At 38.8% G+C, this 12,647-nt stretch overlaps 1 protein-coding gene across 2 annotated transcripts; it reads left to right on the forward strand.

Annotated features, from left to right (window-relative positions):
- Positions 1-714: 714 nt before the first annotated feature.
- LOC131770252 (helicase-like transcription factor) lies at positions 715-12,625 on the forward strand. 2 transcript variants are annotated; one of them, XM_059085970.2, is made up of 16 exons: positions 715-1,050; positions 2,076-2,301; positions 2,950-3,024; positions 3,794-4,102; positions 4,466-4,740; positions 5,638-5,918; positions 6,398-6,514; positions 6,634-6,791; positions 7,144-7,287; positions 7,430-7,698; positions 8,323-8,502; positions 8,761-8,885; positions 9,506-9,807; positions 10,215-10,508; positions 11,168-11,248; positions 11,983-12,625. In XM_059085970.2, exons 1-16 carry the CDS (start codon positions 776-778, stop codon positions 12,130-12,132), a joined length of 3,261 nt encoding a protein of 1,086 aa, XP_058941953.2. In that variant the 5' UTR covers positions 715-775; the 3' UTR covers positions 12,133-12,625. The 2 variants fall into 2 exon arrangements, with proteins under 2 accessions (XP_058941953.2, XP_058941959.2); XM_059085976.2 differs by having other exon boundaries at positions 3,824-4,102.
- Positions 12,626-12,647: the final 22 nt, after the last annotated feature.

A 12,647-nucleotide genomic window follows, 5' to 3' on the forward strand; every position in this document is an offset into this window, starting at 1 on the left:
CCGACGTGATGGCGACAATTTAACGGCGTGAAAACCTATACTAATGTCTCAACGAGAAATACTGTTGCACGTCACGATACTGTAGATTAATGTGAGTTTAACACTCTGACGAATCTTAGAGTACCCCAGTAAAGGTTAAGGATTCCACTGGAAATTTCTCAAGTTGTTCCCAGAAAATCTACGCTTAAACATGCCTGCCGTAAAGAGAGTGGTCACCCCAATATTGAACTGGAATTCACTAACTTGGGCTCCGTCTCGTACCACCTTAAATCTCTTAAGAAAAAGTATCCTTTAGCGCTAGTCGCTTAAAAAGTTGCACTACGTCAATATGCCTACAAAAATAACATCAACCGAAACATCTTGTAATAAGGATATGAAAAATTTCCAAGTGATTTGGCTAATTATGAATTAACCATGTCATTTCTATTAACTAAGTACTCATGGATCACCCTGTTTGATTTGGTGTTAGACACGGTAAAAGTTTCAATGGAAACCTTCCCGACCTTTCCCATGGCTCAACCCATACATTCCTTCATTTCATACACTAGTACCCTGAAAGTGCTACCACTTTCGGACAGAGTATTCTTAATTTGGAAGTGCCTCCCCACCCTTAGTACAGCCGACACCCAAGAGCAAGAGCTGGGAACAGTTCCTCACCAGTCTTCTCATTTGCAACACGATTAAGACAAAGGCGCAAGCATTTGAATTCTGATGTGAACGTGTTTTGCGTTTTCACACTGTTGTTCGTTCAAGTAGGTTCTCCATTTGGCATACGATGGCCACGTCTTCTTATTCTTTTGACTCAGAGGATGAATTAGACAATGAAATGTGCATCGGTGGTTATAGAGGAGACATTGTTGGAATCCGCTACTATCGTGGTACAGTGAACAACAACGAAATGGTTTCACTTGTGCGCGAACCGCGCAACCCCTATGACAGAAATGCTGTCCGAGTTGACAATGTCTATGGCATACAAGTAGGGCATATAAAGAAAGAGTTAGCTCTAGCTCTGGCTGATGTGATTGATAGCAAATTGGTCAGAGTAGAAGGGTGAGTTTGCACTGTGATCCACAGTACGCAAAATTTGACGCATCACTTCACGTCTGCAGTGCGTTTATGTTGGTGTCCACGCCACACTGTTCAAATGCCTTGTTTACAACTGATGAATATTCGTGTAGCTTTACTCGGCGATATCAAACCCTTTTTTTTGTAGGTGTTGTATGGATATTGTGAGGATCTTGCTGAGATCCGCTCAAGGAAATAAATTTTTTCAAAGCGAGACAAAATTAATTTTGTGATCGTATGTGTAGCTCATATTTATATGAAAAGCTGGGTAGAATTTCCGCACAGCCCCATACTACAATATGTATTCAGTTCTAGGATAGAGAAAACAATTACAAAAACAATACATTGCCATGGGAAAACAGATTTGTTTTACAATAGTATGGGGCTGTGCGGAAATTTTACTGAGAAGCTGATTACACGTGCATTTTGATTGGTTCTCTCTAACCCTCTACACCCTAACATCAGTGTGCATATTCTCCATACTGTTCTTTATACATTACCAAAGGTCTTAACAAAGAGAATTTGTGTAACAATCAACAGCTTTTTTTAGTTGATGATTATTTTTGTTATTCTCATGACCTTGATGTGTGATACAGGGGTACTATTGTAAGGGGAAATTAGATGCTTGTCACTGTTAGAGGTCAAGGGGGGCATAAGTGAGGTCACTATTGACGCTTTTTTGCCTTTTCATCAAGAGAAATGGACAGATTCCATCTGTGCAGTTGTAGATTACAGAAAATGTCAAAAATTGGTAAGAACATCAATGACACACTCAGCTATGCCTGGTGTACCACTTTGTTGTTCTTGCTGCATTTTGATGTCATCTGTGATCTATTAGTATGCAGGGAAACATGAAATCTATTTTTTGGTTAGATCCCTTCTTGGTTATAAAGGCTTGAATATTTGTAAGCTTTCTTACAAATAGTTTTAATTTTTGCTGCCAACAGTTATACATATATGATTTTAAAGTTAACTGATTTTTGATCCCTAAAAACTCCCTAATTTGCCAGTGTTGTTCCCTTTGGAAAAAACAACATTTATACTATGCCTTGTGACATTGCGTTTTGGGGGAAACCAGAAAATGAGCAAGAGGTTATCCGGAGAATGCGTCAGCATGGGTACATTTTGAAGACATGTAGAGAGCCAATACCACAGAGAGGTGGAGTCCCTAGACTTGACCTTCACTCATGGATAGGAACTGGTAGACCTCCTTCTATGAGAATCTCCCAGGATCAGGTGACAAATATCTTAATAAACTTTTAACAATCCTGTGATTGCTTTTGCAATTTTTCTCTTGATTGAGATTGTGATTTTGAACACAAGAGAAAAGATAAGTAATATCAAACTGGTTTAAAAAAAAATCCAGACAAAGAAAAAAAGATTGAATTGTAACATATGAATCATTCAGTGCTATTGCTTCTGCTCTTCAACAAGTACAGGGACCCTCTTGTTTTTGTTTAAACATTTTAAGTAAGCTCTTTTCAGTTGAAAAAAGAGTAGAACAGTATAAAGCTCAGGTGTTAAGGGCAACCAACTTTTGTCTTTGGGTGACTAATAGAATTTTGCTAATATGAAAGCTTTTAAGAGCTTGGCACTCCCAATATCTGAGACCATAGTCTTGACACATTCTGAGGTTGCTACGTTTGACAACAGAGGCAAATTGCAGATTCATTTTCAGAGAAATGACCTTCAACAGAAAAATTTCATGTCAAGCTAACTTTATAAATGAACTAAAGTTTTCAAGTTCATATACAATTATATCATTCCTTTACTTGCCTTTGTATTAATATTTTAGATGTTAGTAAAAGTGTGTTCAATTTTTTTTTTAAGAATTCATAGTGTATAAGACTTAATGGTCTTTGTTGTTGTCTTGGCTTCTTCTAGATGACCAGAGAATTGGACAAGCTTTTCGAAAAGCTTGGGAAGGAGGGCAAGCTGGAATCTGTGGAACCTGCTGAGGTATAATAATAGGCCTTACAGTGTTTATAATACGGTAAAAACCTGTATAAAAGAACACAAGTTTTAGACTGGGGTTCAGGGGGTTCAGGCTGATTTTGTTCTTATATATATTATTAGGTTTTTTTCTGCAAAATTAGCCTGAAAATGTTCTTAAGGTGTTCTTAAAAATTGCTTCTTAAAATTAATTACTGCACAGACTACCAACAGATGAAATCAATGTGCAAACGCAATATTTTAATTAATTAATGGATGGAACTAACCTTAACTGCGTTAATCAAGGCAATGTAATACATTGAAGGAGGGCTAGCAGATCTGATGTTAACCAACTCGAAACTCAGCAATATTCAGGCAAATTCAAAATGCACCAGCTCCCCTTCCCTCTTTCCAGTACTTTACCTTAGTACTGTACCCTTGTACTGTACACTAGTTGATTATCCTAATCTAACTGGCAGCCAATTTTCTTCTACAAGAACAATTTTCATTTTTCAGGTTGAATGTGTTCTTAAGTATATGTTACTTTTTAGACCAAATTTCATCCTGAGTGTTCTTAATCCACTTGTTCTCTTATGTGGGCTTTTACTGTATTACCAGTATTTTGAATTGATTTTTAATTTACGTAATGGTAAATTGAAGCTTTAGTACCAAATTTAACTTTGTTCTTCTGCCTTATTTGCTAGCACTGCAAATTATTTGATGCACATGTGTACTTAATATAACAATGAACAGAGAATGGTTTTTCCTTCAAAGCTAAACTGGGGAAATTTTTCAGGCCATAAAATCTGTGTTATTCCCGCATCAGAAGCAAGCTCTGGCTTGGATGATTGCTCGAGAGAATTGCAAAGATCTTCCACCCTTCTGGAAAGAAAGAACTGTTGGGGGCAGGAAAGAATATTTCAATACAGCCACTAACTATGCAACAGGAACACGGCCCAAATGTGTGCTTGGAGGGATTCTAGCTGATGATATGGGACTTGGGAAGACTCTGGAAGTCATTTCACTTATTGTCACAAATTTTTATGATGGAAAACCACTGGTTACTTTGGCAAATAGGAAACCCACTGTGACAAATGCATCCAAGGTGATTATGCGAATATGTCATAATATTAAGAAAATTCAGAGTTTTAGGTTATTGCAACTTTCCTTAGTTGCTACACCTGTGAACTCACTTGAAAAGTGCATTGAAAAGTTTCAAACTAAACCTATCAATAGTTTATCACCTAGCAATTTTAACACCTAAGCAATCTTTTCTGGACTTGTACTGAGTTAGTGATAATGAGTTAATTTGTGACTGGCTGCTCGAAGCAAGCAGATAGAGGCAATTGGAACTTTGGAAGAGGTGAAGAAAAACTAGATGGCCCCAAATTCAGAAATTCTGCTTCCCCTCCATTGCGACAGGAAGTCTAAAACATGGGCTATTTACATGTGTACCATCTCTTGACAGCAAAGGAAACAATTAAAAAAAGGAACAAGCCAAAGGGTAAAGGGAAAGTGGAGGAATGAAGAAGAATTTCTGAATGATGAGTATGATGAGGAAATTGTTGAGGTCATTGATAAGGATAATGGTGAAATTGCTGAAGAAGATGATAAGGATGATGATGAAGAACACTTAGTTGATGTGTCATTTAACATGGCCAGTAAAGAAGATCCGAACTTCAGTCCTGGTATAGATTCTTTGAAGAAGGCTTGTAGCTCTCAACCAATCAGGAGATCATCAAGGTGAGTACTTTCTTCATATCAACCCCTCCACTCACAAGATCTCAATAGTGATTCTCTCCACTGGCTATAAAATTCTTATGACATTAGTTCAAATATTTTAGTATAGGATCAGCTAATAATCTTTTAATTTACATTTTCCTTTGTGCTTATTACTTTTCCTGCTTGATATTGTATTGGTATTATGAAGAGAAATTCTGTCCTGGTCACTCATAGAAGTTAAACAATTAATCCTTTCACTCCCAAGATCAATCAGGATTAATACTCCTTACTGTCTGCTATACAATTCTTATGATGTTAGTTTGGAGAATTTGGTATTGGATCAGCTAATAACCCCTAATTTATACTTTCCTCTATTCTCATCACTTGTGTGCTTGATATTGTATGAATGATGAAAGGAGAAATTCTGTCTTGGTCACTCATAGAAACAGTTAACCCTTTAACTCCTAAGATTTCATTTTAGTAATTCTTTTTACTGTCTGCTTTACAATTCAGGTGATGTTAGTTTGGAGAATTTGGAATTTGATTAACCAATAATCCCCCAATTAATATTATTTGTCTGCTTGATGTCGTACTGATAGTGTAAGGTGAAATTCTGCCTAGATCACTAGTGGGACTTACAGGGTTAATTGATTTTAGTGGCGCTTTCTTATACCTCTCACTACATTGCATAGTAATTTATTATTGCGATAATTTATTAACACGGATGTGGATTGTTGCCGATGGTGTACAGGGTAGTGAGGAATCTGGAAAGATCAGCAGTATTTTAAAATCAGTTTACTGTGAGGATGTTCATTAACTTTAGCTGTAATGTTCTTATTTCCAGCCACTTTGTGAAGATCAATTTGTCATTTGTTACTGCCAAATTTATGCTAAATAAGTAATTTTATTAATATCAAGAACCAACAAGAGACCAGTGCGGTATGTTGAAGCTGAAGTGTCCAGTGAGGAAGAGGACAGTGATGCTCTGCAGGTTGCTCAGGATACAAGCAGTGACATAGACAGGACTGCTCCAATTCCCTCTTCAGGAAAGAAACCAAGAAAAGTTTTAAATGAAGATGAAAAGATGGAATACGCTCATGCAAAAGAAGATAAAACAATACCAAAAAGCAGCAGGAGAAAAACAGCCAGAAAAGATGCCAAGAAAAAGGCAAAGAGTAACAAGAAAGCAGGGAAAAAAGGTGAATGAGTCAGCAGGAAGGTTAATATTTTATGAAAATGAAATATAAATAATTACAGATAAGATTACAAATGAAAGTGAAATGGAGGTTAAACTATAATATATATGTTTTTGCTATATCACAGGTATTTGAAATGACTTAAAGGAATTGGCTTTTAAAAGTTGATGTACTGTTACTCCTTCTTAGAGACTTAAGGCCTGTCAATATTACAAGAGCTTATCAGAGAAGGTCGAAGTCTGTTGGAATTCATTTACAGTGCAAATTGCTACTGACATCATTTCCTAAACTGACTGGTGTCACTGACAAAATGAATGTATATTCATTTGTCTAATAACCAAGATGACTTGACACACCAACTTCAGAGCCAGACATCATGCATAGACATGCAGTTCCTGTCGGCACTGAAAGAAAATACTGTTCAATGTCAAGATGAGCTACCATGTTATATTTGTGCTTCTGAAATATTTGCACTTATTTAGTTCAAAATATGCCAAGAACGGTAACTGATGTGGACCAAACTATTGCTGCAATCAACAATCCTCCCCTACCATCTCTTCCACAAGATTTGGCATCAACCTCTAAAGAGAAACCAACAGGTTTGTTTTTAAAGATGTCTACTCTCATCATGAGCTTGCAGGATAATGTATTGATATTGTGGGGAGAAGAACCAACAATACTTGTTGATAACTCTAACAGATGGTTGCACTTTTGTCAGCTTTAAGTACATGTAGCAGTGTTGTGCAGCAGTTTCCAGCAGTGTCACCTGATCCTGCTGTGGCAGGGTCGACAAAGTTGAGCAGACAAGAGACTGCAAAGATGGGACCAAGACCAACTTTGGTTATCTGCCCATTGTCTGTGCTAAGCAACTGGCAGGTATTCATACTTTCTGTGCCTTTGCTGCCAAGGGATAATTATGATATGCAGTGAAGCCTTTCATCATCTCAAACCACTGCAATGTAAAATAAGCTGTGATACCTCGACAAAGATGTGGCAGCTTCCCCACTTGGAATCAAAAGCTAGACTAAAATTATTTGAAACGACAGGATTGCATATTATTACTTTGGGCTTATGTTTTTCGAGAGATAATTAACCACGAAAAAAATTTCAATGTTTTCTGAATCAAAATTGGGAACCTCCCCCTTCATGAAAATCTCTGGATCCGCCTCTGTTGCTAAACGTATACTAAAGATGAAGCTTAACAATTGGTGCATTGTTCTATCTTCAGTATCAGTTTGACAATCATGTCCATGTGGGACTGTTGAATGTGTATACTTACTATGGCTCTGAGCGCACAAAGGATCAAAACTTGCTAGCTGAACAAGATGTTGTTCTAACTACCTACCAGACGTTATCTTCTGAATTCTCCAAGGTAACATATTCTTTTCAGTAGCTGCACAATTAGTGCAGTGGGATAAGAGCTTGCGCTCTCATCATCTTCCGGTTACATTTGCAGTTGTGATCCTACCCGGCCTTGTTTGAAAAAACTCACGTATTTTCACTTCATTTCACAGAAAACGTCTGCGCTTATTGACACACTATGGCTCAGAGTTGTTCTCGACGAAGGGCATGTGATCAGGAACCCCAATGCCTTGATGTCAAAAGCTGTCCTTGCCCTGAAGAGTGAACGTCGATGGATTATAACAGGGACGCCAATCCAGAACTCTGTGAAGGACATGTTCTCAATTATAAGCTTTCTAAAGCTGGAGCCATTCACAGACAGACAGTGGTGGAGACGAACAATGGAGAGACCGATCAGTGAAGGTGATCAGAGTGCGTTGAGGTAATGAAAAAACGCGGAACGTTTTATTGCGATTATTCAATGGTTTTTTGGATGCGAGTTATGCCGAAAATAGGGTAGTGGCTTACTGATGTAGTTCCCGAAAAAATGACGTGGTACAGCAAATATCGATCATCAGGCTACTGTTTTGCGAGAGCGCAATCGGATGAAAACAACCGTTTCTCGTGTAAAATTTGAAAAGAAAATGGAAGCCAAATAGATCAAATCAAACCACGCAAATTTTATTTTGGTTTCTGGGAAGTTTACCTGTATACCTCGATTTCTTATTCTCGGGGAAGTTTTCTTGACGGGTGTTCAAACATTTGGCATTTGGGCACGTGTGGTTTGGATCTTACGTCGAAGAACCTACACTAAAGCAATCGCGAAAGATCAGTTAGAAACATCGTTCACGTGCTCACTAAAAAGACCAGGGTATGGAACTCACGATGATGTGGTGTTGCCTTGTTTCCTAAATCTTGGGCATCTGCAAAAATTTTCTACCCTTTGTAAACTGCTTCTTGAAGTCTAATCAAAGACCTCTGCACAGTGTTTTAGAGCGCATCAGAACATCGGGAAATGCGCAATCGAAAATCCATATTTTCAAACTTTGTTGTTATTTGTTGAAAGCCGGTTGCAGTCACTAATGGGAAGTATTGCACTGAGGCGCACTAAGACACAACAAGTGAATGGAAAACCGCTGGTGGAACTACCGGACAGACAAGTGTTTGTGCAGCCTGTGGAGTTATCACTTGAGGAGAGAAAGCTGTACGATTCCATGGCTAGAGAGGGAAAACTTGTTATTGGCAAGTAAGTGGCTTAAAAATTGTAGACTTTTCGTGGATTACTGTTCATTTGTGAACGTGAATGAACTGTGTATCAGCGCCCTACCACAAGGAGACTGGGTTAAGGTTCGTAATGATTGCGAAGGTTTGTGAGCGAATTAAGAAGAACTGTTAAAATTCCATCTCCTTTAGTTATCCAGCAGCGCCAATATAATTTTGTCCCACTGGTGCTCGCAGTTGGAGTTTGATCACAGAACTGATTTCAACCGAAGTCTTTTTATAGATATTTCAAGACTGGAAATGTACTTCAGAATTATGCTGATGTGTTGGCGATTCTTATGCGGCTCAGACAGCTTTGTTGTCACCCTAAGCTTTGCGCTACAGCGCCTGCGCTGGCCTCAAAAGAAGGTAAGCACCGTGATTCCCAAGTGTCCTAGAACTTGTATCATGAACTTGAACCCCCGTTTATATTACTGGCAGCATGTAAATTCTGTGAAACAGTAATCGGTACTTGAGTAGTTGTGTGCGTTACTAAGAAGCGCATGAACCATCATTGTTTTCAATGTTTACAGAAGGTCGAGGATTAAGTCTGCATACAACACTGACCCCGGTTTCCTCAAGATTAACAACTTAATCCTGAAGAGTGATTGGGATCTAATTTCTCCTTATAGTATCGCTGCTGCGTCAAACATTATGGTCTTGAGAATAAGGAAGATGATCGCAAACTTAAAAAAAGTTCATGATTGTCAAACAAATCCTCCTTGTCAGTGCCTTAGGAAATGTCTAGAGAGCAGTCTGGAGAATAAACATATTGATGTAAGGGTGAAAGGGTTAAGTGACCAGGAGTGTTGCTACTCCTCGTGGATGAGATGCTAGTTTATTGCGGGATAACCCCCTTTACCCGCCCCCCCCCCCCCAAGCATTCCGCCAGTTTCCCTCTGGTGCCCCTTCATAACCCCCGGCAGAGTTATGCACTGCTATAGTTGCGTCTTTTCCAATCATTCTGACTTACTTGTTGCATCCTCAAGGCTGCTCCACACCGGAGGAACTCCGCCAGAAGCTGGTATCCACCCTTGTCACTCTCCTGAGCTCAGGGGCTGATGAGGAGTGTCCCGTGTGCCTGGACTCACTCTCAACCCCAGTGATAACCCACTGTGCCCATGTCTTTTGCCGGAGATGCATAGAAGATGTGATCAAGACGACAGCCGTGAACCCTCGTTGTCCTCTTTGCCGCGGTAACATTAGCCAGGATGTGTTGGTAGAAGTCCCACCGGAGACGGAGGATGTAGATGAAATTGACGGGTCTGAAGAGTGGCACTCCAGTTCAAAGGTTTCATAACGCCTTTGTCATTTGTCAAGCTTGTTCGCACAAGATGACGGAAGAAGGGCCATGATATATACGTTTTCATTTTTCTCGTTTTCACGGGCCTTACCTTTGTCTCTGTTTATAAATTCGACTCTGATAATAATTCGGCCATCTTCATAGAGCAAGTTTATCAGTAAAGGATTTGTTATGTGGCCAAAAGATCACACTTAAGGATTTGCTATTTTACTTTTTGCTTTTAACCATTGTTTGGACTTCCCTAAAGACCCAAGTTTTTAGTGTTTTGTGACTCCATTGCTGTATAAACAGCCGGAAAACTTCCCTCTCCTCAAGAGGGAAAATCGTACAATAGAATTTGATTCATCTTACCCACTCTCGCAGTTTTCTACATAGTATGTGTTTGTTTCATTCAGATTGACACACTGATGTCTCTCCTGACAAAGCTCAGAAAAGAAGATCCCTCAGTGAAAAGTCTGGTCATCTCTCAGTTCACGTCCCTGCTAAACATCGTTGAGACGCCACTGAAAGCAGAAGGGTTTAACTTTGTTCGATTGGATGGCAAGATGTCGCAGAAGAAAAGATCTGAAGTGATAGAATTATTTGATGACCGAGGTCCTGACTCACCTACAGTGATGCTGCTGTCGCTGAAGGCTGGAGGTGTTGGACTGAACCTGACGGCAGCTTCCAGAGTTTTCCTTCTTGACCCTGTATGTTGATCCTTTAAACTCAGTATTTGATCAGTAATTCTCCTTCTCACTGCTGTGAAGTTCTTACTAGTAATGATAGTAATGACAATAATCATAACAATAATCGTAATAATAATAATCATAATCATAATAGTAATCACAATAGTCATCATCATCATTATCATTATCATTTACATAGCACTTTTTCCTTAAAAGTCCAAAAGCGCTTTACACAGTGTGCGTAGTAAAATAAAATTATAAAGCTTAAGACAAAATTTATAAGCACACCAGTAGCATAAAATAAATGTAAAATATTGAAATACAATTAGTAGCTATAAAAAATTGTCATACGCCTGTCGAAAAAGATGCATTTTTCAACTGTTTTTAGTAAATTAGTGTAGGGAAGTTGGTGTTGTATCAAGGTAACACTACCCAGCTGATATGCGTGTCTGGTTACATTGGCTGTTTGGTGGATAAATTTTACACTAGTTTTCCGGTGTTTTATTGCATTTTTTTTCCACCTGAGAATTTGTGTTTTCTCTATGCCGCGCATGACATTGAAGGAACAAAACGTTTTATTGAGATACAAACGAATGTCAGTATCGATAATTCTACTTCTATCCCTGGCACTCCCTACCTACTTGAATACCTGACTTAATTGAATTCTTATCAATGTTCAGGCTTGGAATCCTGCAGCTGAGGATCAGTGTTTCGACAGATGCCACAGATTTGGACAGACCGAGGATGTTATAGTAACTAAGGTAAATGAAGAGGCTACTTTGTCGGTTAGTTATTCAGTTTGTCTTTCAGGGCAGTAAGAGAGTCTGGCTGTCTATCAGTATGAACAAAAATCTAAGACGTTACTCTGATTTAGAAATCTACCACTTGCGAGATTATCTCCTGAAGATAGGAATAGCCGAAAAAGCAGTCTTTTCTTTTTTCGTTGACCCAAGCTGGAGAATGGTGAACCAAGCGAGGACATGGAGTGAAAGCGAGCTAAATAAGCGTTGAGATGGTCGGAGACTGCCTTATCCATAGTCCGAGGCAATCATCTAGGAATTGTTAGTCCTTGAGAAAAGTAAGGGGGGGGAAGGGGGTTAACAGAGTTATGGGAAGGAGAGAAAAGGCCGTATTAAATACTTTTCCTTCCACCTTCTTCCACTCGCACTCTGCGCTTTGCCGTGAGCATCTCAAATTTGTCAGCATGCTCTCTCTGCAAACTTATCTCCTCCTCCTCGCCGTTGTAAAGTGTTTACCCCATTTAGCTCGGAAAACCTCTGGAGGGGGCGGATTGAAGGAACCGCTCTTCTTATCATTTGCTGGATTTTCTTCTATTCTTCCGAGCAACTTCCGGTTGGCTAGAAAGACACAAAAAGACTGCCACACAGGCTCGTGATTAAGTAGTTTCCATAATATTGTCCATGTTGTGACAAATGTAAATCCCTCTTAATAACAAACATCTAACGCACTCTCTTGTTTATGTTATGTCGTCAAGTTCGTTGTGAAAGACTCTGTGGAAGAACGTATGCTTGAACTTCAGAAGAAAAAGAGGGAATTGATGGCAGGAGCGTTTAATACCAAATCAACTGCAGAAGATAGACGACAACAGAGAATTCGAGACGTTAGAACACTCATGGACTTTTAGACTTGACCTGTTCTTTTTAGATATTCATATCTCTCGTCTTCATTACGGCCTTACCATTACTGGTTTACACCTTTGATAAGATGAAAAATAACATGGATGAGAAGAGATATGAAAACATTTTCTCTCGTATGGCACCACACCTTAGTTATTTTGTTTTGTTGTTTAACGTCTAAGTATTCTGTAGCTTGAACTCTACCCAGGTTTGAACCGAACAGATCTGTTTTTAAATCTTCTGCTCGTTCTTGTTACATTCTAAAGGGTATGAGAAATAATATTTTGCTTCCGAGTGCCTTTTTCTGTCGGTTAGTTAATCTGACCAAAGTTCCAGTTGAATTTTAAAAAATATTATACGTATTTTGATCGTTGTTAAAAAGTTTTGTGATCGACTAGACATGTAAAGAAATTTTTTCTGTGTTATAGAATATGATATTTGCAAAAGTGTCCAGCATCGACTTGATATGTTCTTTATTTTACCGAATTCATAGTGGTCACATCAGACTTAGTATAAAAATTTA

This window comes from Pocillopora verrucosa, chromosome 6 (assembly GCF_036669915.1).
Source record: "Pocillopora verrucosa isolate sample1 chromosome 6, ASM3666991v2, whole genome shotgun sequence".
NCBI classification, from domain to species: domain Eukaryota; kingdom Metazoa; phylum Cnidaria; class Anthozoa; order Scleractinia; family Pocilloporidae; genus Pocillopora; species Pocillopora verrucosa.